Source organism: Staurois parvus, unplaced genomic scaffold (genome assembly GCF_062004578.1).
Source record: "Staurois parvus isolate SC_StPar_1 unplaced genomic scaffold, SC_StPar_1.0 ptg000131l, whole genome shotgun sequence".
Classification (NCBI taxonomy): Eukaryota; Metazoa; Chordata; class Amphibia; order Anura; family Ranidae; genus Staurois; species Staurois parvus.
Window position 1 is genome coordinate 4,419,971 of NW_028317927.1, and position 27,937 is coordinate 4,447,907.

At 41.6% G+C, this 27,937-nt stretch overlaps 1 protein-coding gene across 1 annotated transcript in view; it reads left to right on the forward strand.

The window, feature by feature from the left end:
- The first annotated feature begins 9,942 nt into the window (after window positions 1-9,942).
- The window catches only part of ATR (ATR checkpoint kinase), a 125,379-nt gene continuing 107,384 nt past the window's right edge, over window positions 9,943-27,937 (forward strand). The window contains exons 1-7 of the mRNA XM_089672570.1: window positions 9,943-10,109; window positions 17,471-17,562; window positions 19,483-19,632; window positions 21,730-22,613; window positions 23,668-23,858; window positions 24,367-24,561; window positions 27,595-27,797. Of these exons, the coding sequence (XP_089528696.1) occupies window positions 10,048-10,109; window positions 17,471-17,562; window positions 19,483-19,632; window positions 21,730-22,613; window positions 23,668-23,858; window positions 24,367-24,561; window positions 27,595-27,797 (1,777 nt within the window). The 5' untranslated portion in view covers window positions 9,943-10,047. The remainder of the gene's footprint in view (window positions 10,110-17,470; window positions 17,563-19,482; window positions 19,633-21,729; window positions 22,614-23,667; window positions 23,859-24,366; window positions 24,562-27,594; window positions 27,798-27,937) is intronic.

Sequence of the window (27,937 nt, forward strand, 5' to 3'; positions counted from 1 at the left end):
ATTTCCACGGCAGCTGGTGTTGTTGAGAAGGCCCTCTGTGTCCACAACTATAACCTTAACATGGGTTGGCTGGCCTTCAATGACCAGGTGGTTCTGGCAAGCTTAGTGGAATGCTTTAAAAAAGACCTGGATTCTTTCTTAGATACACAGAATATAACTAGATACTAATATTTATAGGTAAGGTTGATCCAGGGAATATCTGATTGATCGGGGGATCAGGAAGGAATTTTTTTCCCTGCAGGAGCAAATTGGATCATGCTTTGTTGGGGTTTTTTTTGCCTTCCTGTGGATCAACTGTGGGTATAGGATCATAACTTTTTTTTTAATGGTTGAACTGGATGGACTTTTGTCTTTTTTCAGCTAGACTAACTATGTAACTATGTGGGATGGCTGCATTCATACTGTAAAACGAACAGGCATGGTAAGTCACTAATTAGGGAATGATTAGAAGCAGGGAGACCACAGCCAATTCTACAGATTAGTCCAATTCCCTCTGCATGACTTTTGGCCAGAGATTCCACAGTTCAGATCCTCTTTAAGACAGGTGAGGATAACCTGAGCCATCCCTGGTGATTAAGGCCATCAGATATTTTGAAAGGAGATTCTGTTAAAACTTAAATGAGGTTTGGTGTGACATCATATCACCTCCCCACCGCATATCAAATGCCTCTGAAAAGTGATTTCAGCACAGTTTGCTTTTCAGAGGAACTGTATAACCTTGTACATGTAAACTAAAAGTTTTACATACTGATGTCGAAGGAATAAAATATCTTACCAAGCAGTTTCTTGAAGGCCTGCCATTGATTTTCTGTGATGGTGAAGCACTCAGCAGGTAGCAGTGGTTGAGACATGCTCCTGCAGTCCAGATCTTCTAATATATCCTTTTTTTGGTAAAATATAAAAGGTGAGGTTGAGTCAACTAAATAGATTCCTGTAAAATTGCAAACAACTATGGCACTTAAATTCTCCCTAGGCAGTGCTTTAAAATCACTTATAGATTATCAGTTTAGTTTTACCCATGAATGTTGGCCATAGAATTGTTTCTCTCACTGCAACACTTGTAACAATAAGGATAAAACAGTAAAAACATACTTAACAAGCTACAAGCTCCCAGGATGCATTATACAGCATGCAACGATAGTATCTGATATCACCAATGCTAAGTCTCTGTCAGGGGCAAGTTTTTGATATGGGGTCCTGTGATTTCTAGGTAATCCCTTGCCTTCAACTTTGCCTTCCTAGGCCTCGATTACATGGACATACTTAAGAATACACTAGTGTGAAAGGCCATTTTTGCCTGTCAGGGATACACAGGTAGTCCCATTGATGTCTATTGGGATGCGGTGGTTGCATACATACAACCACTCAATTTGACAATTTGACAATTTGACATCCTTGCAGGTTTGAATACAAACCCCTGAACACAGTGTGATTTCGAGGAAATGCACCTGCACCCATGCAGACGGTAGCAGCAGCTGTGTTAATACAGCCATTGCGTCCCAGTAGATATCAATGGGACTTCCTGTATGTGGATGCACAGAACACTTATGCATCTCGTGCAGGCAAAAATGGCCCTTTGCATGGGTGTACACTTAGGTACGCCCCTGTGAATGAGGCCTTAGAAGCAGAAACTATGATATGCTATACCAACTAGGCATTGCCCTTTCCAGGCAGAGCATCCTAATGGCCACTGAGGAGTCTGACTGGACAATTAAATTATGTAACTGAGCCAAGAAATCAGTTAAGGGAAACAACAAATTCCTAAACCCACTGCAGTCAGTTTATCTATAATGTGTGTGCATATATAGATAGATATATACAGTATGTGATAAACTCTCAGAAACAAAGTGTATATCCCAAGTGGAAACATTATCAAAGCAATCTGAAAACATACAATTAATCAACTTAGACCGATATATAAAATCTCCATTGAAAAAAATGAATAAATTTTGCAGTGCTTGAAGTAACACTCCTCTATCATAATATTAATGCATATATCTCTACCATTCTGTCATAAGTGAAATAAAGCATGCATAACTTCATTTGTTCATTCAACTGGTTGTAAGTTGCAGCAACGTAAATGAGACTCCTGTGAATGTCAAACTCAATCACCACTAACACATATGGACAAAAGGCTTACCAGAGAAATGAACCCCAGGACCTAGAGGTCAACATGCATTTATGTATGGTTCAATCCCCATGCACAATACAAAATTCAGGAACAACCAAAGGCTTACCAGAGAAATGGATCCCAGGATGTAGAGGTCAGTATGCACTTATGTATCGTACAATCCCCATGCACATAGCAGAATTCAGGAACAACCGAAGGCTTAACAGAGAAATGGACCCCAGAAGCTAGAGGTCAGTATGCACTTATGTATGGTATATTCTTCATTCTGGAACAATTGGCTGGTAGAAGGTACCATATCGGCCACCCCATCACAAATAGACCCAAAAAAGAAATACTCCAGATAGTGATGATTATCTGTAAATGATTTATTAAAATCAACACAAAAATATATACTTACTAGTGTAGTGTATTGACGACAGATATGGCCACTACACAAAATAAAAATGCCGAAATCATTTAAACAAAATAAATTAGACATTATGGGGTTTATTTACTAAAGCTGGAGAGTCCAAAATCAGACTCCCTTCTGCATAGAAACCAATCAGCTTCCAGGTTTCATTGCCAAAGCTTCATTGAACAAGCTGAGGTTAGAAGCTGATTGGTTTCTATGCAGACGGGAGTCTGATTTTGGACTCTCCAGCTTTAGTAAATAAACCCCTAGATATCAGAATTATTCCAGATCAACTACTCTAAAATAGCAAATCCGTCCACTTGCATGATCTGCATCTGCCTTGTCATATACTCATTCATTTGAGCCAGCTAGTTTCATTTACAGTACTGTATATTGCACACTATAGCCAAAAGTATTAGGACACCCTCTAAATCATTGGATTCTGGTGTTCCAATCACCTCCATGGCCATAGGTGTTTAAAATCAAGCACCTAGGCATGCAGACTTCTTCTACAAACATTTTTGAAAGAATGGGTCGCTCTCAGGAGCTCAGTGAATTCAAGCATGGTACCATGTTAGGCTGCCACCTGTGCAATAAGTCCATCTCTAAAATGTCCTTTCTACTAAATATTGCACGGTCAACTGTTAGTGGTATTATAACAAAGTGGAAGAAACTGGAAACAACAGCAACTCCACCACGAAGTGGTAGGCCACGTTAAATGACAGAGCGGGGTCAGTGCATGCTGAAGTACACAGTGAGCAGAAGTTGCCAACTGTCCTCAGAGTCAATTGCTAAAGACCTCCAAATTTCATGTGGCCTTCAGATTAGTACAACAACAGTGCATAGAGAGCTTTATGGAATGGGTTTCCATGGCAGAGGAACTGCATCCAAGCCTTATATCACCAAGTGCAATGCAGAGCGTCGGATGCAATGGTGTAAATCATTCCGGCACTGGACTCTAGAGCAGTGGAGACGTGTTCTCTAGAGTGATGGATCACACTTCTCTGTCTGGTAATCCTATGGAGGTGTCTGGGTTTGGCAGTTGCCAGGAGAACGTTACTTGCCTGACTGCATTTTCCCAAGTGTAAAGTTTGATGGAGGGGGGATTATGGTGTGGGGTTGTTTTTCAGGGGTTAGGCTTGGCCCCTTAGTTCCAGGAAAGGGAATTTTTAAGGCGTCAGCACATAAAGACATTTTGGACAATTTCATGCTCCCAACTTTGTGGGAACAGTTTGGGGATGGCCCCTTCCTGTTCCAATATGACTGCGCACCAGTGCACAAAGCAAGGTCCATAAAGACATGGATGAGTGAGTTTGTGCAGGACAGTCAAGTTCCTCCACCTCAGAGTCCTGACCTCAACCCAATAGAACACCTTTGGAATGAATTAGAGCGGAGACTGTGAGCCAGGCCTTCTCGTCCGACATCAGTGCCTGAATTCACAATTGCGCTTCTGGAAGAATGGTCAAACATTCCCATAGACACACTCCAAACCTTGTAGACAGCCTTCCCAGAAGAGTTGAAGCTGTATAGCTGCAAAGTGAGGGGCCAACTCAATATTGAACCCTACGGACTAAGACTGGAATGCCAAAAAAGTTCATGAGCATGTAAAGGCAGGCGTCTCAATACTTTTGGCAATATAGTGTATATGTCATCTATGGGATGCACTGAACCATCACTTTACAGTTTAGACCAGACAACAGCACAAAATTAATTCACTATATATAAGACAACCCACATAGCAGGGGTCTCCAAACTTTCTAAACAAAGAGCCTGTTTACTGTCCTTTAGACTTTAGGGGGGCTAGACTGTGGCCAGTGAGAGTAGAAATTGTCCCGGTATCAGTGGGAGTAAGCAGTGCCCCATCTTTGAAATTAGTAGAAATAATATGAAGTCGGATTCAAATCATTAGTAACACCTCATCTGGAATATGCAGTTCAATTTTGCGCACCAAACTGAAGAACTGGAGAAAGTACAGAGAAGGGCAACCAAACTGATAAGAGGCATGGAAGAGCTCAGCTATGAGGAAAGATTAGAGGAACTGAATTTGTTCTCTCTTGAGAAGAGGAGATTAAGGGGGGATATGATCAACATGTATAAATACATCAGTGGTTCCAGGGGCAGACTGAAAACTCATGGGGCCCCCAGGCAATAGGTGATCATGGGGCCCATGTGTCCTTACCTACACTCAAACCACACCCAAAAAAGCCTATGAAAGGTACCAGGGGCATCTCATGGGGCCCCCTACTGACCCCAGGCCCTCGGGCAGTGCCTGAGTTCCCAAATGGTCAGTCCGCCCCTGAGTGGTTCATATAGTAAGCTCGGTGTAGAGCTATTCACCCTGAGGTCATCACATAGGACAAGGGGGTACTCTTTACGTCTGGAGGAAAAGAAATTTAGTCCCCAAAACACATAAAGGTTTCTTCACAGTGAGAGCTGTGAAAATGTGGAATAGACTCCCTCAAGATTTGGTTCTGGCCAGCTCAGTGGATTGCTTTAAAAAAGGGCTAGATTCTTTCTTAGATACACAGAATATAACTGGTTACTATTTATAGGTAAAGTTAATCCAGGGAATATCTGATTGCCTCTCGGGTGATCAGGAAGGAATTATTTCCCCTGAAGGGGCAAATTGGATCGTGCTTTGCTGGGTTTTTTGCCTTTCTCTGGATCAACTGTGGGTGTTGGATTATAACTTCTTTTTTTTTTAATGGTTGAACTGGATGGACTTTTGTCTTTTTTCAGCTAGACTAACTATGTAAGATGGCTGCATTCATACCGTAAAACGAACAGGCATGGTAAGTCACTAATTAGGGAACGATTAGAAGCAGGGAGACCACAGGCAATTCTAGAGATTAGTCCAATTCCCTCTGCTGACTTTTGGCCAGAGATTCCACAGTTCAGATCCTATTTAAGACAGGTTAGGATAACCTGAGCCATCCCTGATGATTAAGGCCATCATATATTTGATATTGAAAGGAGATGCTGTTAAAACGTAAATGAGGTTTGGTGAGACATCATATTTTTTTCAGCCATACTAACTATGTAACTATGTAATAGTGCCCCATTTTTGGTGTCGGTGGTAGGAATTATGCTCCATTCTTGGTGTCTGTGGAAGAATAGTAGCTCATATCAATGGGAGGAATAGAGCACCGAAGACCGGATAAAGGCAAGCAAAGGGCAGCATCCATGGGACACAGTTTGGAGACCATTGCCTTATAGAATTAAATATGTCCCATATATTGTACAGATCTATCACATTATACATCAGAATCTATCCCAATCAGCTACACTCAAATAGCAAATCCCTCCATTTGCATCATTTGCACCCACCAAATCATATACTCATGCTAGCCAGTTTCAGAAATATGATAAAATACATGAATCTTCATCTGAAGTATACTTCCCAAGCAAAAAACATTCCCAAAGCAATCCCAGAATATGATTTTAGAAGAAACAGTCACTTACCTTCCCAGCTGTCTTCTCCCAGATGGGTCCTCTTAAGGTGTTTTTTAGCCAATGATGAATAAAAAATGAGTAAATTAATGTAGTGTTGTGTTATGAGGGAAAAATAGGGTGTTAAAATTTCAGTTTTGCTCGCTAATTAAGGTTGCTTTTGGAAATCAATCAGGAGAGGTTACCAAGTGTCTCCAAGTTGCTCCTTCCTGCGTCCAGTACAGTTCAACTGTCATTTTTGCAGCATGCCACCAGCCCAGACCTCAAGCTATAGTGTATCACGGTGGCTTTCTCCTTCCTATAAGTTTTTCACATACATTTTAATACCTATCATGTCTAAACCCATACCTACTGAACATGTCATGCTATATATCCTCAATCACCTGTCAGTTTACCCACTAGTATACCTTGGAAATATTTTCAATTTTTACACACGTTAAAATATGCTTTTTTGCTAGGATTTACTTTAACCCTCCCCCCAAAAGTATTTATTTTCTGAAAGCAGTGGTCTGGAGCTTTCCGCTCATGGGATGTATGATCACATGACCCTAAACCCACCTCCTGGCGTCTCAAACCCCTTAAAGAACCAGGAGGCACCAACTCCAAGAGGTTAATCTACATGTAATATCCTACCCCCATTTTGTTTAGCTGGTTAGTGGGTCATGGAGGAGGAGGAGGGATTGGGCTGTCATTTACCACTGTGTATACTCCCACATGTGTGACTCTATAGTCACATGTGCTGTTCAGATGTGATAGGAAATGCTCAGCATAGAAACTCACTGAAAACTGAGCATGGGCAGAGTTGCCTCTATAGATGCAAAATCTCCAGCTGAATTGTGGACATGAATAGAAGGTGGAGATAGAGAGCAGCAGGATCAGCCAGGTTTTTTTGCAGAATGAACAGCATGTAGTACAGCATTTATTGATAGTTTTTTATGATGTAGGTTTAGTGACACAGGAGCCTGCAGAGCATTGCACCCACGATGATCAGATTGCAGGAGCAACATCAGACAATGCCTACAGCTTTCTGCCCATACCTCGCCACAGGCTTTCTGTTGGAAAGCTGGAGGAAGTGTCAATGAACTAGGAGAGCGCTATCCAGCACCCACACAGTTCACTGAGAACTACAAGCTTTCTGCTGCGATGACAGATGGGACTTGTAGTCCATTCACTTGTGGTTCATCCTGTGAATGCGCAATGTGGCTGTGTGGGCACATCCCTGCTATTTTATTTTTTCTTAAAAAAAAAAAAAAAAGCCATACTGTTTTAACCACTTCCTGCCCATAGGACGTCATATCATGTCCTCCGGTTGAAGTGGTTATACCAGGACGATGCCCAGTATCAAAATTTTCTGCTGCCAATTGTATGTTCAGCAGAAGTGATTGGAGTGGTTGAACAGCCACTTGATCACTTCTGGGGGTCAGTTCCTGGGCTCACTTGTCCAATCACAGAGCCCGGGACCAGTGTGACTGTCGGCAACAGTGGCACTACACACAGAGAGAGGAAATGACACTGTTCCGGCCTCACTGTGACCCTGGAAACGACGAAGATGTCACTTCCAGTTTCAGCTCCTTGCTTACCTGGTCGTTAGCGGCCAGCACCTTCACAGTTGCCCCTCACCCTGTGCTTACATGTAAACGGTGATCGCACCACACTTGTGAGGTATCGTCGCAAACAGGGGCGGGCTGACCATTCGGGTACTCAGGCACTGCCCGAGGTCAGTAGGGGGCCCCATGAGATGCCCCTGGTACCTTTCATAGGCTTTTTTGGGTGTGGTTTGAGTTTGGGCAAGGACACAGGGGCCCCATGATCCCCTATTGCCCGGGGGCCCCATGAGTTGTCAGTCCGCCCCTGGTCGCAAATGTCAGAGCAAGAGCAATCATTTTAGCTTCAGGCCTCCTGTGTGACTCTAAACTGGTAACCTGTAAAGGCTTTCAAAGCATTGGAGATTTTTTAGGTACTGTAGTTTCGTGACGTTTTACGGGCGTACGCAATTTTAAAGTGTGACATGTAAGGTATCTATTTACTCGATGTAACATCAACTTTTATATTTTAACAAAAAAATAAGTATTATATAGTGTTTGTGTGAAATAAAATTCATTAACCGCTTGCCAACCGCACTATAGCTGAAAGATGGCTACAGCGTGGTACTCCAGTTCTGGGAGGGTGTCCATGAACGTCCTCCCAGAACACACTGCACTGTCAGTGATCACTGTGTCCTATGGACAGAGCTGATCACATGACAAGGTAAAAGGCCAATCACAGCGGCCTTTTACCACGTTATCAGCTGTGTCCAATGACACAGCAGATCACAAAGTAAATACACTTGCTGGTTATCGGCAGCACTTTCATGACACTGTCACAGCGTGAGGAAAGTACTGCCGATAAGTAGCAAATGTGACAGAGGAGATCTGCTATGATAATCAGGGCACTGATTATCAGTGCCGCCCATCAGTTCCACCAGTCAGTGCTGTCAGTCAGTGCTGCCAGTCTGTACTGCCTATCAGTGGAGCCTACCAGTGCCCATCATCGCTGAATATCAGTACAGCATCATCAGTGCCCATCAGTACTGCCTATCAGTGCCGCCTACTAGTGCCCATCATCGCTGAAAATCGGTGCAACATCATCAGTGCCTCCTCATCAGTGCCCATCAGTGCCGCTTCATCAGAGCCCATCAGCGCTATCAGTGCCGCCTCACCAGTGCCCACCAATGCTGCCTGTCAGTGCAGCCTCATTAACGTACATCAGTGAAGGAGAACATTTACCTGTTTGCAACATTTTTTAATAGAAACAAAGAAAAACTTTTTTTTCTCAAATGTTTTGCTCTTTTCTCATTTATAGTGCAAAAAATAAAACACCCAGTGGCGATTAAATACCACCACGAGAAAGTTCTATTTGTGTGAAAAAAATTATAAAAATTTCATATGGGTGCAGTGTTGCATGACCACGCAATTGTCATTCAAAGTGCAACAGCACTGAAAGCTGAAAATTGGCCTGGGCAGGAAGGTTGTAAAAGTGCTCAGTTGGCAAGTGGTTAAAGTGTATATTTTATTTTTAAAATGTGTTTGAAAAACCACTGCGCCAATACCGCGTGACATAAAAAATTGTAACACCCACCATTTTATTCTCTAGGGCTCCTGCGAAAAATATTAATGTATGTTTGGGGGGTTCGAAGTAATTTTCCAGCAAAAAAACTGCTGATTTTTACATGTAGGGGAAAAATGTCAGAATTGTCCTGGTAGGAAACGGCTTAAATTGTGACAGAGGGCAGCTTCTGCCATGGATGTGTGAAGATCATGCCTTAACGGGGAGCGGGGGACGGAGCCTTAACCCCTAGTTCACATATCTGCGTTCCGCACAGGCATGAGAGCTCATTCATTTGAATGGACTCCCGTGCCCCGGGACACGCAGGGAAGAAGTCCCTGCACTTCTGAAGACGCAGCCTCGGTTCCCAGTACAGTTGCGATTTCCAGTGCGGGTGGCATAACATTAGAATTAATGGCACCCGCTCGCTGGTCCTCATTCCTCTGTGCAGGTGGTTTGAATGCACAGATTTTTGTGCGGATCTGCAGCGGCACCACCCACATATATGTGAACCTAGCCTTAAGCAGAACTTCACCTTTTGGGCAGAGCTCCGCTTTAGGACTGAACAGGTTTCTTTCCAGTGTTTGGTTATTTCATTTAAATAAAGTTTCTTCGTGTTTGTTTTTAAACTGATAAAAATACTGCAGCCTTGATTCTTTGTGTCTTTTATTATGGTAAAACGTTATGTATTTCGGGGGGGGGGGTGCCACCTGGAATGTAACGAAAAAAGAGGGACAAACCCCCCTCCAAAGCTCCACTACCCAAATCCAGCAACCCAGGCTCCCCTCTGCTCAGTCAGAAGTGGCAGTGTACAGAGGACCTCCATGTTGGCTGTAGAGCAGAGAAGCGCTTCATACTGGCAGCCCAGCATACAACGCGTTCTCGCGATGCCTGAGGAGATTTGGTGTCGTGCGGCCTCCGTAGCCTGCAAGCTATGTGACGATTATTCGGACTGGGAAGCCGCGAACTTTCCTGTCAGCTAGAAGTGAGGATGACGGCGGACCCCGGCTTGGAGATGGCCTCTATGATCCCGGCCCTGCGGGAACTGGCTGGGTAAATGTCTGTACTACCGTCCAGCACACTAGGCTGGCGAGGCATGCTGAGACCTGTAGTTCTACAGTGGCTGGACTGCCTCACAGTCATAGGGTGTCATAGGGTTTCCACCTCATTCCTTTAAAACCGAGCAAATATTAATGACACAGGCTGATTACGGTGGTAATTAACCTCTTCCATACCGGGCACTTTTACCCCCTTCCTGCCCAGGACAATTTTCAGCTTTCAGCGCTCTCACACTTTGAATGACAATTGCGCGGTCATACAACACTGTACCCAAACTAAAATGTTATCATTTTCTTCACACAACTAGAGCTTTCTTTTGGTGGTATTTAATCACCACTGGGGTTTTGCTAAATTAACAAAAAAAAGGCCGAAGATTTTGAAAAAAAAAACATGTTTTTCTTTGTTTCTGTTATAAAAGTTTGCAAATAAATTGTTCTTCATAAATTTAGGCCGAGATGCATTCTGCTACATGTCTTTGGTGAAAATAACCCACATTAGTATTTATTATTTAGTCTGTAGGAAAGTTATAGAGTTCACAAACTATGGGATATATCTGAATATTGATCAATCCTGAAGTACTGACAGCCAATCTAATTTCTTGAGGTCCAAGAATGTAAGAACAGTACAGATATCCCCCAAATGAACCCTTTTTGCAAAGTAGACAGACCGACGTACTTCATAAGAGGCAGGTTTTTTGATGTTGTAATTTTTTATTTTTTGCAAAATGAACTTAAAAAAAATTTTCACTATTTTTTTTTTTACATACTGTCACCAGTGCAGTACAGCTTCATCATATAACTGGTGTGGCGGTGATCAGGGACACTGACTGGTAACAGTACAAAAAAAAAAATTTTTTTTGATTTTTATAAAATTTTTTCTCTTTAATATTTTTTTTTCATATTACACTATGATCAAAGTAGTATAATGTTACCATAGTACCATTGTACTACTTTGGGGAAGTGATCAGTATTTTGTTTTGTTTGTTTTTTTTGTTACACAATTTCATTGATTATAGCAAATAATTTCTTTGCTATAAGGAAGCATTTAACTGAATGAAATTTATTCATTCAGGTTTTTTTTGTTGTGATTAGCTGTGATTGGTCAAGGCCAATTACATGACACAGATGGGCTGTGATCGGCCCAGCCTGTGCATGTGATTGCTGTGACCATTCCCAGCTAGATACACTTGTATACAATGGATGGCATGAAAGGAAGCCATCCATTGTATACAACTGTCATGTGACCCGATGTGATTGGTCACAGCAGGTCACATGGTACTGGCAATGGGACTGGTACACAGATCTGTCATCGGCCTTGTCCGAGGTACACAGCTGGTGACAGATCTCGCCACAGTGTGGGCATGCGCGTTTTGGGAAGGACGCCATATTGCGTTCTCCCGGAGGGGTGAAGTATTTGCCTGGCCGCCATTTGGCCATAGGCCGGGTGGCAACTGGTTAAACTTACTTAGCCCTGGTTCACACTGATGCGGTGCGGAATTCGCAGCGTTTTCTGTGCAAATTCCACACCACAGCAGAATCGCACCCCATTCATGTGAACCGCTGCGGGTTTGTATGTTAACAACACCCCGAAAGTGGTCTGCAAAACGCTGTGCGATGTGCAGAATCAGATCGCATAGGTGTGAATACCCATGCAATCTGATTCTAGTGCGGACCAAAAAAAGGGTCCTGCACATTTTTGGTCCGGATGCAGTGCGATTAGAGCCATACAAAATGTATGGCTCCAGTCACACCGCACACAAATCGCATGTGATTTGCACAGGAATACGGTGCAGTTCCTATGCGAATCACATGGGATATACCGCACTGTATATATGTGAACCCAGACTTGGTGCCTTATGTGCATTAAATTATCCTCAGAACCTGTGTAATTAGTATGTGCTTGGGTTTAAAGTGATGCCGTGGCAACCCTAGTGGGTCATGTTATCTGTACACCTTGTCGCCTTTGGTAGCTTTAGCCTGATGAAAGTACCAGGGGGTTATGTGTGTGTCGGGATAGTTCACCTAGGTTTGTATAGGCTGGCCATACATTATACAAATTTCTTGTAGATTTACCAAAACCATATAACATGATGTCAAACCTTAACCTTGGAGGGGGCTCCAAACTTTCTAAACATAGGGCCAGTTTACTGTCCTTTACACCCCGGTCACATCAAAGCCAGTTTTGAAATTGTGCTAGATGGAAATGCTAACCATTTAGCCACTCTGCTGCCCACTTTCAGTTTGTGTGCAATCAGGCAGACCCTTGCATTGTATAGTTGAAGGTGAATCTAAAGGAAATTGTATAATGTATGGCCAACTTTATGCCTAGTTCACACCTGTGTGTCTGCTTCACAGAACAGAGTAGGGCAGCAGTACGTGGCAGTCTAACGAAGCAGTAGTACCCAATGGTCTCCAGCATCTTGTGTTGCATATTCTAGACTGTTTGGCGTCCTCCAGCTCTTGACTTAGGCCCCTTTCACACGGGCATTTCATTTTTTTTTTTCATCAGTTCAGTCACGTTTTTTCAGTTTACATCCGTTTTTCATCAGTTTACATTTCGTTTTGCATCCGTTTCCCTTTTTTTAACGGAAGAAAAATGGGTTTTCTTCCATTCAACAAAAAAAAAAACAAATGTTAACGGGTGCGGACATTAACCACTTGCCCTCCTGAGGTTTTATCCCCCTTCCTGACCAGGCCATTTTTTGCGTTATGGCGCTGCATTACTTTATCTGACAATTGCACGGTCATGTAATGTGCACCCAAATGAAATTTATTTCCTTTTTTTACCACAAATTGAGCTTTCTTTCGGTGGTATTTGATCGCATGTGCTTTTTTAATTTTTTGCGCTATAAAAAAAGGCAATTTTGAGAAAAAAAACAATATTTTTGACTTGTTACTATTAAACATGTACAGTAAAAAAATGTAAATATCAAATTTTGCCATAAATTTAGGCCAAAATGTATTGTACTACATGTCTTTGCTAAAAAAAAAAATCCCAATACGTGTGAATTAATTGGATTAAATGAACGTTATAGCATTTACAAATGGCGGTATATATACTGGAATTAAACATTTTTTTTCACTAGTAATGGCGGCGACCATTGACTTATAGTGGGACTCCGGGACTGTGGTGGGCATTCTGACACTGGGGGGAACTGACTTGGTGTTACTGACATCCCCAGTGACACCAGTGATCAGTGCTAAAAAAAAAAAGCAATGGCACTGGGCAGGAATGGGTTAACAAGTGGCGATCAAAAGGTTAACTGTGTGCTGGGAGTGTTTTGCTAGGGGGCCGTGTCAATGTGCTTCACTGTAAGCACACTGCTCTGGATGGCTGTTCTGTGCACAGCCACCCAGAGCAGTGTGTCCGAGCCGACAGGGAGGAGGACTGTTAGTAAACAAAGAAGCCCTCCTCCCCATCGGCGATCCTTGGCAATCACCGGGCACTGGGGGGGAATTAGCGGCCGGGACCCGGTGATTGACAGCCACGGCCACGAATGGCAGGCACTGGTAGGGTGTGCTCCCCCTATCCAGCAATGCCAAATCACATATATTTACATGATTTTGGGCACCACTGCCGCCCTGTAGCAGTATATCTGCTATATGGTGGCGGGGAAGAGGTTAACAGATGTAAACAGATGATCATCCGTTTACATCCGCTAGTCCATAGAAATACATGGGTGTCAGTTTTTCATCTTTAAAAGAACAGATGAAAAACGGACATATGAAACGGCTGTGTGAAAGAGGTCTTATGCATTAGGTCGGAGCAGGGCCCTCGAACCCTCGTGTATCACATTCTATTGGTATTGTTCTGTCACATGTACTGTCTCCCATTGTAATGTACAGCGCTGAGCGAACCGTTGGCGCTTTATAAATACTGTATAATAATAATAATTAGGGCACTTCCACATGGGAATACAACTCTGGGAGTCTGCTTGCTCAGTGTGGAATCTGTCGGCAGACCCCTGCTGAGCAAGCAGAAAGCTGGTCTATATCCACTCTGTTTATGCAGAGCCCGGTGTCCTCTATGGGTGGTCGGATGTAAACGGGCCGCCTGTCTGTTTACACCCAACTGCCATCAGAGCCTCTATACAGATTGGGAACAGATCCCCATCTGTCTGTTTTTAGCAGATGGAATCGGATGTAGGTGGGTGGAAACTGACACATGTCCATTTACACCTGCCACTTCATAGACGATAATGAAGGATCCCATTGGGTCCGCCTAAAAAACTGACAGGAAAGCTGATCGGTCCGCCCATGTGAAAGGGGCCTTAGCCACCACAATCTTGGGCTTGGGTGTACAGCTTGGGCCTAATAGTAAAAGCACGTGCTAGTGCATGGTGGGGAATTTGGGGTTTTTAGTTTCCATAAGCTGCTGGAAAATGATCCCCATAGATAGCATAGCAGAAGATTTTTTTTCTTTTTGTTTTCCTCACCAAATCCTCTGTAACCACAACCCTAATGCTTTTTCACTATTCCAGGGGAAAAAAAATATTTTTGGAAACAAAACATATATACTTACCTCTAACAATGACTATGCTATGACCAGAATCCTGCTGGTTACTGCACAGATAACAGCTTCACTGATACCAAATACTACACACAGCACTCCCTTCCAGTGCTGCAACTGAGAGTTCTGGCTTTAAATCTTTGAAGAAATACTGTTGTTATCTTTCTCTCTCTTCTTCTCCTGTCATCCATTCACAAAACAAGGAGAGATCCTATCCATCCTGTCCCCTTCACTTCTTCTCTTCCCTTGTCCATTCACAAAATGCCTTGTATTCTGATCACAGAATGCAAGGCATTCTGTGAATGGACAGCAGACTTTCTTTACCTACTGACCTCTTCTGCACAAAATACTAACCTTACTGTGAAGAAAGATACTGGTCTTTGTTGCACCTTAAAGTGATACTAAACACATACTGTTTAATTACATTATTCTCTTTCTGTATGCGGATGATGGCACTGTAATTATTTTAATATAAAAAAAATTAAGTACCTTTTTTCCTAATCAATATATAGCAGTTATATGACCCAGATTTTTCACAGCTTGTCTGCACAGAAACATAAGCAGGAGGATCTTCTAGTCCTCTGCTGCTGGTCACATGTTGAAAATAAAAAAAACAGCCTATGGAATACAAAGTAAAAATATATAATTATTATCAATAAACTGTTTTAAATTGTTATACAAATATATATTTGAAATCAAATCTTTATTATTTTTTTTGGCAATAACATGGTGTGGGTGGATTTCTGCCAGTCACAGGCTGTGTCACGCCCCTCCAGCCTGTGTAGAATAACAGGGAGTAAAGCCTCCATCAATCAAGATGTAATATCCCACCCCCACTGTGTTTAGCTGCTTAGTGGGAATGGAGGGGAAGGAATGGAGTGGACTGTTATTTACCACTGTGTATATGCCCACATGTGTGACTCTGTAGTCACATGGGCTGTTCAAAGGTGATAGGGAGGAAATGCTAAGCATAGAACCTCACTGAAAGCTGAGCATGTGCAGTAGCTGCCAACGCTGCTCTGCAAAATGGAGACATGGACAGAAGGGAGAGATAGAGAGCAGCAGAATCAACCAAGTGTTTTGCAGAATACAAAAAATTAATCCAGTAGTGACTGAGTGAACAGCATGTAATACAGCATTTATAGTTCGTTTTTAATTATGTGTTTTTAATGACACTTTAAAGTGCTATTAAAGGCAATTTTTTAAAGTTAAAAAACAAACATGTCATACTTACCTGCTCTGTGTAATGTTTTTGCACAGAGCAGCCCCAATCCTCCTCTTCTCATGTCCCCTGCCGGTACTCATGGTCCCTTTCTCCTGCCAAGTGCCCTCAGAGCAAGCAGCTTGCTATGGGGACACCCAAGCATGCTCACTCCCAAGCTGCTGGTCTGCATGTCCATTCACAAACAGAGTTGTGGCTCAGCCCCGCACTCTCTCTCTCTCCTCATTGGCTGTGATTGACAGCAATGGGAGCCAATGGCTTCCACTGTTCCTGGAGAGCTGAAGCTCTTCTGCACATCACTGGATTGCGATGAGTGTCAGGTAAGTATTTGCTTTCAGAGGCAGACCCATAGATCTATAACAACTGGATGTATGGTATCTTTTGGAGCAGAAGCCCTCTGACTAGCAATGTCCATAGACATAGGCCTATGACATAGGTAAATTAAACAGAAATATACCATGCTAAAGTGCTGCTATACTTCTATATTTAAAGTGTTACTAAACCCACAACAGTAAAATCAGTCTGTATATGCAGTAAAGCATGCTTGTTATGGAACACAAGGGGTTAACCCTCTGCAATGTGTAAAAAAGCTTTTTGATCCTGTCTTCTCTGATCCTCCCCTTCCAGTGTTCCCCTCTTATCTCCTGATTAGACATATGTGGAGTCACTCTGTACATGTTCAGTTTAGTGTGTATTGCTAGAGAGGTTTTGTTTTTTCTTGAGAGATTGCATGTGATCAGCACAGGGCCAATCAGCACTGTCCAGACAGAGGGTCAGGGGTTCTGCAGAATGAAAACTCCTCCTGCAAGCTTCAACCAGTGCTCTGCTGAACACTGATAGAAGTCACAAGACTGCTCTAACTGCTGATAAGTAAAGGTATTTAGCAGTTTATGTTTACTAATATTTGCACTTCCATGTTGTGTGTAGACCGGATATAGTGAATGTGGGGTCCTGGGTTTAGTAACACTTTTAAGTCACCATCGCCATTTTTATTTAAAGGATAGGTTCACCTTTTGAACATATTACATCCCTTCCCTGTCACAGCAAGTGATGTCACAGCAAGTGATGGTTTCTCTACCCCCCCTTCCCCCCCTGTCACATTTAAAATCAGCGCAAGTGCAGGGCTCCGCCCACACAGCCACATCATTCATTTTCAGGGATCTGTGAATGAACAAACTACAAGTCCCTTTTTACACTGCTGTAGATGTAGTTTCATTGGACTGTGAGTGTGCTGATCAGTGTGCTTGTAATTCTTTCACGCTTTCTACAGCTCTGAAACTGTCAGCCTGTACAGCAGCATGGGCACAATGCTATACGAAAAGTCCGCAGGAACCTGACATTGCATCCACAATCCACTGATCGCAGGTGCAATTTTCCACAGACTCCTTGTAAAAATAAATAAATGTACTGTTTTTTACCTGAAAAATATGTGCATTTTTTTTCATAAAGATGAGCTTATCCATCAAAAGTATAATTGCCCTTTAGCACTATTTGATCTGTTTTATCGGTGATGTAGTTTTAGGATAGTTGGTTAATGATTTGTAGGACAGATAGAAACAGATTCTTAGGCCAAACAAGCCTACTGATAAATCCAGTCATTTTAATTATGCTGTTTTTATTTCAGGGCAAATCCTGAATCTTATGATGTTGTTGTTCAGAGGCCAAGGCAGATTTTGTGCCAGTTTGTGGACCGGATCCTTACTGATGTTCATGTTGGTAAGTAATATCTACTTTATTGTAAATTTTAATAGTTATTTTTATATCCTTTTTGGTGTGGAACAGCAGATACACTTATACCCTGATAGTGCAAGTATGGCACACAGATGGTGATTCATTGTGAATGGTCTAGTGGAATAGCCAGCACAAGGAAATAAAAAAGATTTTTATTGCTATTTATTCTGCCTCTGTCAACATGAAATGTTTGAATAATCGATATCACCACACTACAACTGTTTTGCCAAGTAGATTTCAGGGGACCAGAAAAAAGAGCGAGTGCATGCATCAGAAATTTTTTCTGCTGGACTAACAGTCTTCACTTTTAAAAATGGCATAAGTACCATAAAATTGTTTTCTAAAATCAGGTTACCTGATCTGACTTTCCTGCTTCCTATTTTAAAGTTGCAGTCTCTGTGGGTGGGTGGAGAGGCACTGCTGGTACTCTGTCCCCATTGCACAGTCTGTGCTGTGTTGTACTGCAAATGGAGGGAATTGCCAGCATTTCATTAAAATGTTACCACTTTAGTCCATAGGAACCTTTACCACATGAGGACTGTTTTTGGTGTCTGATGTCAAAAAGCTGAGCTTGGGGGAAAAAATGGAAATAAGGATTGAGAGAAAAACAGAAATTGCCTAGATTTCCACTTTAACCCACTTTGGCGGTTGAAGCAAATCACCCGCATGAAGTATGTGAACTTGCAGTTTGGCTGAATGGAGATTGAGTACACAAGTGCAAGCCTGTTGAAAAAGGTTCTGGCAGGTGGATGTGTGGCAGCAAGGAGGCTGCACAGCAGAGATCTTACCAAATTGGGGACAGGTAAGTATGAGACTGGTAGGGTTAACATCTACACGTTAAAATGCAACAAAACTTTAAACCATGGTAGTTCATTGTAAACTACAAAACGACAGCCACTAAGGCTGTCGGGACTTGCAGTTCATTCATTCACGGCCGCATCATTCTGTGAATGAATGATGCAGCCGTGTCGGCAGAGCCCCGCATGGCCGTGCTGTTTTCAAATTTGACAGATAGTATGGGGAGACTTCTCACCACATTATCAGTCAGAAGGAGGGGGGTGGCGGCTGCGGCTATGGGAACATGTTATGTGTTCCACCCTAAAAACAGGTGGAACATGTAACATGTTCCCAAAGGTGAACTTATCCTTTAAAGTGGTAGATACAGTTTTGTGAATGGAGCCCATTATGCTAATTTAACCCACTCTCCCCCACTGAGTTCTGGCTTTTGCTTAAAGGTTCCCTTGCTCTGCCTATATGCAACTGGCCTTCCTTGCTCAGCGTATTTGCAGAAACACAGCCACATTCACTTCTGTGGGGCAGGGAGTCTTATTCTGTGAGCATTAGAACCCTATTCACTTAATGGAGACATGGAGAAGGGATCCATCCCACTGCCCCATAGGAGTGAATACTGTGCATGCTCAGGCAGCAAAACAAGTAGTTGGCCATCCACATCTATGCTTCTATAAAAGTTTCCTTAACTTGAAACAAAGAATAAATATTTATTGGGGCCATTTAAGTAAATACAATAGCATAAAGTTTTAGCAAACGATAAATTATATTTAAGTGGGACTTTTTAAGTAATCCATAAGGAAGAAAGTATAGATGCACACTCGGTGCACAGTAATAATAGTGTGATAACTTGAATGCAGTCGACTAGCATAACAGCAGTGTTGCTTCAGTTATTTTTGTTCCACCTTTTGAATATCAGCCAAAATCAAAGCGTATTGCCAATAACTGTAAAAAGGTCAAGAGTTAGAGTTTCCTTATTTAAATCAAGAGACTCGTAGTAACAACTGTTGTTCATAATGGGTTGCAGGCTGCAGTGTTTCTCAGTATTGGATCCCATTTTTTTTCTCAAGGAAACATGACTGGAATAGATAACTAACTGTGGTGTTGCATTTACAGTGGCTGTGGAGTTATCCAAAAATATTGAGTCTCAGCCAAGTTCTGTAATGTTGCTGGACTTTATTCAACACATCATGAAATCATCTCCACGTATGTTTGTCAGTTCCATGAATAGCGCTCAAAATGAAGAAGCTGATCGCAACTGTATTGGTAAGCCGCTAGTCTGACTATAAGAAATTCTAACTGATGGTTATACTTCCTTACTAAATTCTGCATGTGTATTCAGTTAGCTCAGAATTTGAAAGGTACTGTGCAAATTGTTTTAGAAATTGTGTTTTGCATGTATGCAGGCCCTTTTGGCACAACCAAGCTCAACAAAACTGAACTGAAAAAGTGAAGGTGCTGAGTATCACATTTCTGTATTTAGACAGCAGTGTACTGTTTAGTGTGAATGGAGGGATCTCACCATGTATGGAAAGCTTTACCCTGTTTGAGGGTTTTAGAGGTCTCCAGACGTTTGACAGCTACTGCTCTGACAACTGCTTGAACTCATGCTTATAACACATAGATAAATAGGCAATTTTCACTCAGCTTAGTGAATGCAGTGAACATTGACTTAAAGGATATCCAATATCTTTCAAGCAAAATAAAAACACTTTTTTTTTTTTTTTTGCTTGCACATGATTGCATAATGGGAATCAACAGATCTTCACTAATTTGTAGGGAAGACTTCTTTGCAAATTGAACAACCTATTTGGCTTTAGTAAATCACTCAAAGAAACTACACTGTTCAACAAATTTTTATTTTTTGCCAGTTTTGGAAACAAAAGGATCCATTTCTTAATGAATTTCACATTCTGAGTTCAAATATAACAATGAAATTTGTCAATTGGCTCTAGTTTTTCTGTAAACGGAAAGTTTTCTACTATAGGCGTAATGACTACATAATGCACAATAATTATATAGATCGATGTCTTTCCACAAATATAAAGCAAGTGATATTGACTACATAACAAAGCCTAAATGGCATAATATATTGCATAGGATTACCAAGAAAAATTATAGCCATAAGCTAAGTTGAATCATTTTAATACTTAGGATTCTCACTAGTTTTGTCTTCAGTTTGTGTCGGTTTTGCTTCTCTTGGCTTTTCTCTTGTATTCGAGGAAAGGGCTATCTCTTACAACTGCACGTGACTACACGCTTCAGGTTCTTCCTCACTTGACTCAACCACGAAGGATTCTGGTGCTTTAGGAATTGGTAGCCCCTCTCCATGAGGAACTGGACGTATTGCCGATGGAATATTTGGATAGTGCACAGATAACTTTTTCTTCTTATTTAGCCCTTTTACAATTGGAGGCACCATACAAAAGTAACAATTACTAACATGATCTGTTGGCTCTCTCCAAATCATTGGCACAGCGAAAGGCATAGATGCCTTTTTTCCATTCAACCATTGCTCCAGTGCCGTCCCACAAGAATTGCAGCATATATGTGGTGCCCAGCTCTTGTCCTGGTCTCCTATCTTGCAGCCAAAATACAAGTTGTAGGCTTTCTTAATCATTCCTGTTATCCTCCTTTTTTGTGAGATAAAAGTTATTTCACCGCAGATATAGCAGAAATTATCTGCTTTATTCACACAAGTTCGAGGCATTACTGAGTAGCCTATATAAGCATAAAACGAAATGTAAAGACGCTGTCGAACTACAATCAGCTACAGATACTGCAGCTTTTATGCAGTGAAGTGATGCAATTAAAGGCTAATATTGCATCATCTCAGTATACATGCAATTTTCTATTGGTCACCAGTATCAATTGCGCAATATGCAGCTGAAGTTGCATCATAATTTTGAATGGCTTACGTCATTAGATGGGTGAATATATCATGGAAACTAGAGCCAATCAACATTTTTTAGGGTCATTTTCGTTTTCAGCACCCCAAAATTATGTAAGATTAGCTAATTTTATGCCCAAAACTTTTTACCTGTTGAACAGTGCTATCGAAGTCCATGCTAATAAGTAGTGTGGCGACTTACAAGGAATCGATATATGCAAAGTAATAACAAATAAAGGGTACATGCAACACTTAAAGGTAAATTGATGATAAAGTGATTGATAGTACAAATAACTCAACTATATTAAAAAAAAACCTATGCAACCTAAAATAAATTATGAAACACAAAATAGTATCAAACTCAAGTAGCACAAAAGTAGAGAAAAAAAAAAGTGTCCATCAAAAATTCTGCTAAGCTTTTTCATATATAGATTCAAAAGCTTGATGCTTCTTTTTTTTTTTTTTTTTCTTAGGATTCAGTAATTGGATAATCACCAGGCTACTCCGCATTGCTGCCACACCAAGCTGTGTAGCTTTACACAAAAAGATTTCTGGAGTCATCTACTCTTTACTTTTCCTTTTCAAGAATAAAAGTCCTGTTCTTTTTGGCATTCTTAGCAATGATTTGTTAAATCTCTTAGAAGATCTAATTAACCTGAATGAAATAAGCCTGGAAAGGTCTGTGGACTGGCCTATTACAGTGTGCAGGTTTTTGTGCAGCTCAATGGAAAACCAGTTCAACCTAAGAGATGCACCTTTTCAGCTGCATCACATGCAACAAGTGGAGTCTTTGGAGACCACATTGTTAATGGTCCTGGCTAATGATGACCATGATATCTCTGCTTTTTATTTTCAAAGGCAGAACCTTATACTGTGGGGAATAGGATGCTCTTTGCTGGACTATGGTGGTACGGAGCTTAAGAGTCTGGCACTGAATTTCCTAAGAGAGCTTATCACTCTTGGAGGGCCACCTGAACAGCCTGCACATTTTTTCTTCACTGTGTTTTTTGGATTGTTGGCATGTGTAAAAGATATGGATTTGGAAGAACAGTTGCTTTTTGAGACTCCAATATTAAAGCTGGTAAAAGTGCTATTCTCATTGGAGCCTGAGTCCTACACAAGCATAGGACCTGTCTATCTTAGCATGTCACTGGCAAAGCTTGCAGCATTGTTTGATGGTGGAATACTGAAAGATGTTCAGTCTGATGTTTTAAAAGAAGCATTTTGTCATATGGTTTACTACTTCTTATCTGTTGTTCCTCTGGGCTATGAATCAGCTAAGGAGGTCCGGAATCAGCAGGTTTGCTGCATCTGTAAAGCTTTCGTGGACATTCTTGGCACTCAGAACAAACATATGGTGAGCCAGGGTATAGTAAAAATAAAAAAAATACAGTAAAATATAAAATGACTGTAAATTGAAATCTAATTTTTTTGCACCATTATTTGACTGATTTTACAGCGGTTCTTCCCTATGGGAAAAAAAATTAAATGTCATCAGCTGCAAATCTTGTTGATTTTTACTGAAAGGACACTTACTTGTCCAGGGTTCCAGCACCATCCTCACCCTGGTTAGTTCTTCAATAGCCTTTACCGGCGCCGGCATCTTAACTGTGGGCAGCTGGCTATACTACTTTTGGCTTCACAACCGGCTGCCCACTGCACATGCTCAAGCCCCACTGTGCTTTGAGTGGTCCTGCAGTCTTCGGCGACCGTAATGTGTCTGAGAAGACTGTGGGGAAGGATTGAGGAGGACCTGTCAAAACTAGGTACCAGCCCTTCCGCCCAAAATAATGGCATGCCAAATACGGTAGAGGAGGGAGGTGGAGTACTTAAAGCAGAATTTTCCTTTTTGGGTGAAGTTCCACTTTAAGTGAATTCTGTTGTCTACTTTCAGAGAGTACATTTGAATTATTAAAAGGTTTAACCAGAGTGTTACTGCTAAGACATTTCATGCTAGTTGATTATCGTTATTATTGATTTTCATATTTTTTTTTTAAAAGGTTATGCGGATGATTTATTTAGTGGTTATTTTTATGTCAGAAAGTGCGTTCAGTATCATTGGTTATAATATTATTAAACTCCATTTTAAAAAAAAGCAGGTGACAGGCACGGTTTTTATGACAGAGGAGACCTTAATGGTCTCTTCTTTCACAAATTCTTCCGCTGCTTGTCAGGGGTAATGTACATGGAGCTGTTCATGCGCATCTCAGAGTTCATGTATGGCATCTATTGTGTGCCACGATTGAATGACTACCCTGCGCATGTGTGGGAGCAGCATCGCAGCCTGGCCATTCAAGCGGAACCCCACCCCGTGCTGACATTTGCAGTGGTGGAGGGCTTTGTTTACCAAAATTGTCAGGATTGTACAAAGTCTTTACAGACTGTGTGATGCATTTTTCCATCTTACCTAGTACTTGATCCCTTCACTGTATGCTGTGCTGAGAAGAGAAGGCTTGGAAGTTTTAGAACAGCTGCAGCAGGAGGTACAGATCACAAATACAGATTCTGAATGTGGTGGCAGCAGCAGTGATGAAGTTCAGGAGAAACGGCCACGTTTAAGTTTAACAGCTAAGCCTCGGAAGAAACAAACGCAGTCTGCAGGGTGATTACCTTATAGTTCTATTTGGGGTTTGTTTTCCATGTTTTGCTAGCTAAGAATGTGATGATTATGTTGATGATTATAATGATGATGATGATTATTATCTTAGAGAGTAAATGTAATTTCTCTTAGTAATCATTGAGGTACACAGCCAATGTCTGGGGTATATGTCCGGCATCTAGGAAGTTGGACACCAGGCTAACTCCATTGGTCGTTTTAACTCTCTGTAAGGGGGTAATTTTTCCGAATGACCACGAGTGTAAGGAACATTCTTCCCACTGACCATCACACAAATGTATCATGCGTTGTAGATATAGTAATTCTTGACAGGGGTTCCCTGAGACCGGAAAGTTATTTCAGGGGTTCTTCTGTGTTGAAAAGGTTGAGAGAGGCTTGGTATTTCACGAAATATTCAAAGTGTTTGAAGTATTCAAACTTCCTTTCTTTGTTAGCGATGCAGTTTATATTTCTAACAGTGTAGTACATGTGGGTTTTGTATTGCTTCTAACAGGACAAGTACAGTGGATGCAAAGTCCAAGACTACATTGTGGAATTCTATAAATCGACAGTTTTTGTCTTTGTTACATGCATTGGAAGGAGAAGATGTGTCTGAAGACAATGTGGTCTGTTCTTTAGAAGGCATTGCGGTAGTGCTGCATGTTGCTGCTCTTTGTACAGCTCATGTTTCTGTGCCTGATACTTTCAAGTAAGAACTTCTATTATCAAAGTTTTGTTTTGTTTTCCATATTATTAGCTAACACATATATATATTAAAGGAGAACTGTGGAAAAAATGAGCCCCAGTGCAACTCCCTAAGCAGCTGTTTTGATTGATGCATTGTGAAAGTGGACATGTCAGGCCTCTGTGTTAAGTTTCAGAGGAGTGATCCCACCCTCCTGTGTGCTGCCGAGCAGGGTATTTTAACCCTTGCCAAAGCACATAGCAAGTAAATTAAAAGAGCAGAGCAGCATATCTATTGTTAGTGCTGTCTGACTGTGATACAGTAACAAATACATTGGGTTCAACTGAGCTTTAAATTGCCACTAAAGGCAAACAATTTAGAAAGAGTAAGGGAGAGTTATAACCAGGGGCGGACTGACCATTTGGAAACTCGGGTACTGCCCGAGGGCCTGGGGTCAGTAGGGGGCCCCATGAGAGGCCCCTGGTACCTTTTTCATAGGCTTTTTTGAGTTTGGGCAAGGACACAGGGGCCTCATGATCCCCTATTGCCTGGGGGCCCCATGAGTTGTTAGTCTGCCCCTGGTTATAACCCCTGTAGGTTTTTTTTACTTGCCATCTGTGTCATATTGTGGAGATTTTCCTTCACATTTCTGACCTGTAGCCAAAACAGGAAGTGAGAAGAAATCCTTCCGACGTGAGCAAATCCTGGGATGTCACCAGGGACATCAGAACTGGTGCCCATTTGAAGATTTCCCTCTTACTGTTCAAGTGTCAACCCAAAGTTTGGGATTTTCTTTTACTTTCACTTTCGATGATAATGGTAAACAAGACAAATAGAGAGGGGAGATTTCCCTAACAAGGACATAGCAGTAAAACCTAACAAGTGTTCTAATTCTCCCCCACTCTATCCAAAACTTAAAAAGAAAAATCCTGTAGTGACACTTAAAGTGGAACGGAACTAGTCAAAAAATGAAGTCCCGCTAAATCACTAACTGATGTTACCTTTTGCAGGTATTGCTATGTAAAACATAAAAAATAAGTGCCTATAGTACTGATACGCTCTATTTTGCAGCACTCTATAACTGATAGGCAATGATTGTTAATGATGGTTTGAAACACGCTTTTCTTGCCAGAAATGTCCATTAATATGTACTGCATACATTATCCCTTTGTTACATCAGTTTTACATTACTTTTACAAATCTAAATAATTTCAGGACTTCCCAAGGAGACATGCTGTATCTAATTCTGTATGATACCACTACTGTAGCTATTTATTTGTAATTATTTGCAGTCCATTCAGGTTTTTGCTATAAAGCAGTCCCAGCTCATGTCAATGTTTGAGTATTTACCATTCTGTATGTTTGAGCTTGAATTAATGAGCGGGTTTTCAATGCTTTAAAGGATTAGCCCTCCCCATTCTGTTTCATTTGGGTGGATTCTTGTGGTCTCATGAACCCACTAGCTTATTTTAATAGATGTCTTTTTCATGTCAACTCACCTTAGTTCCAGGACTTGATTTTCGTGCCTTGAAGTTTTATATCTCCTGTAGGAGTCTCGCATTCTGCAGTGTTCCCTATTACATGGAATATATTTAAAAAGTAAGCGAACATATCAAAGGGACACGGGCCCTGGAGGTCACGAGAGATGAAGATCTCACCATCTTATTCAGTCCGCAAGCATCTAACAAAACTGAAAGATTAGGTTTGGGTGGATTGACCATTTGAAGGAAATCTGTACTGAATGTGATCTGTTAATTAAAGTGGTTCTAAAGGCAGACTTTTTTTTATCTTAATGCATTCTCTGCATTAAGGTAAAAAACTAGTGATGCACCGAAATGAAAATTCTGTTGCCGAAAACCGATACTGAAAATTCAGAATTCACGTGACCGAAAACTGAAATATCTGTATGTGGGGTTGGGGAGGCTCAAGTTTTTTTTTTTTTTTTTTTTTTTTTTCTTTTTAACTTTAATGTGTATTTTTATTTTAACTTTTATTGCTATCACATAGGGGACCAATAGTCCCCTATGTGATAGTATATGAGTGACAGGTCATTTTTGTAGGGGGCAGGGGGTAGGCGGCAGTGTGTGCAAGGAGGGGGCAGGAGAAGAGCAGTGTATACAGTGAGGGAGCAGTGTATACATTCAGGCTCCCTCACTGGCTGCCGCTATATGCCAATGCTGGATTTTAAATGTATTTACAGGCTTTTTATTTTCCTTCACTATATCGCCAAGAAGGAGCTGTCATTCTCCCCGCAACTAAAGAAAACAAAGGGGTGGGGTCACCCAGTGACATTACTCAGTGACCCCTTGTTTCCTTTCGTGAATGATTGCTCCTTCTTGGAGCTATAGTGAAGGATTTAAAAAAAGCCGGTAATTCCTTTTAAAAACCGTCCGTGACATTTAGCAGTAGCTCACTGTATACACCGCTCCTCTCCTGCTTTTAAATGCCCCCCCCCCACTTCTACAGTACACACAGCCCCCTGTATCGGCACCTTTATTGGCTAAATTTTCCTATCGGCAAATATGCTAAATAAAAAAAACTCATACCCCCCTTTAAATACTTACCTGAGCCATCTCTCAATCCAGTACTGTGCCCGTCTGCAGCAGAGCTGCTTTTCTCTCCCCCTCTTCTCACAGGCTCCTGCTGCTGTCAACCAAATCCTGTGAGCAGAGAATGGGGGGCAGAGCTGAGTGAAGCTCTGTGTGCCACATGGAGCGCCAACAGGGGACCCCAGAAGAGGAGGTTCGCGGCCAATCTGCAGTGCAAAAGCACCAGGTGATGTCCCTGCAGCTGCGTTTTGAAAATGGTGCATGCACCTTTTTTTTTAATTTTTTTTTTTTGTGGGAAACGCAGGCACAGCAACCCATTCAAGTAAATGGGCTGCTGTGCCCGCGTAGACGAGGGCCGCAAACCCGCTCAAGTGTGAACCTAGCCTTACAACTGCTTTAACCTTTTTTATCATATGGAGGAACTCAAAGAACAATATGCTCTGGTTTTTTTGTATTTACTGTCGCATTCTTATTCCCACCACTTTTAATGTTTTAACTGTAATTGCAGTGGAACTCAGAAGGCCTTGGGGCTTCATGAGAGCTCTCATTTGGCAGATATAAAACCACAGCTTTCATGGGTTGCGCCAGAAGAAATTGTGAGAGTCATTAAGGTTTGCCAGAAGCTTCTTAATTCAGGATACCAAAGAAGCTGTATGGATGTCATTTTCATGAAGCTGGTGAAGATCTTTGATGCTTTTCTTTACATGCATGGTAAGAACAAGATTTTCACGGGATGATCTTGAACTTTGCTTCTATGCAAATATATAGTAGAAAGGTTTAATTTTTTGGTGTTTTTAATCATTTATATTTTTCTGTGTTCTTCCCATTTTTAAGGGGGCAGCTTTCTTAAA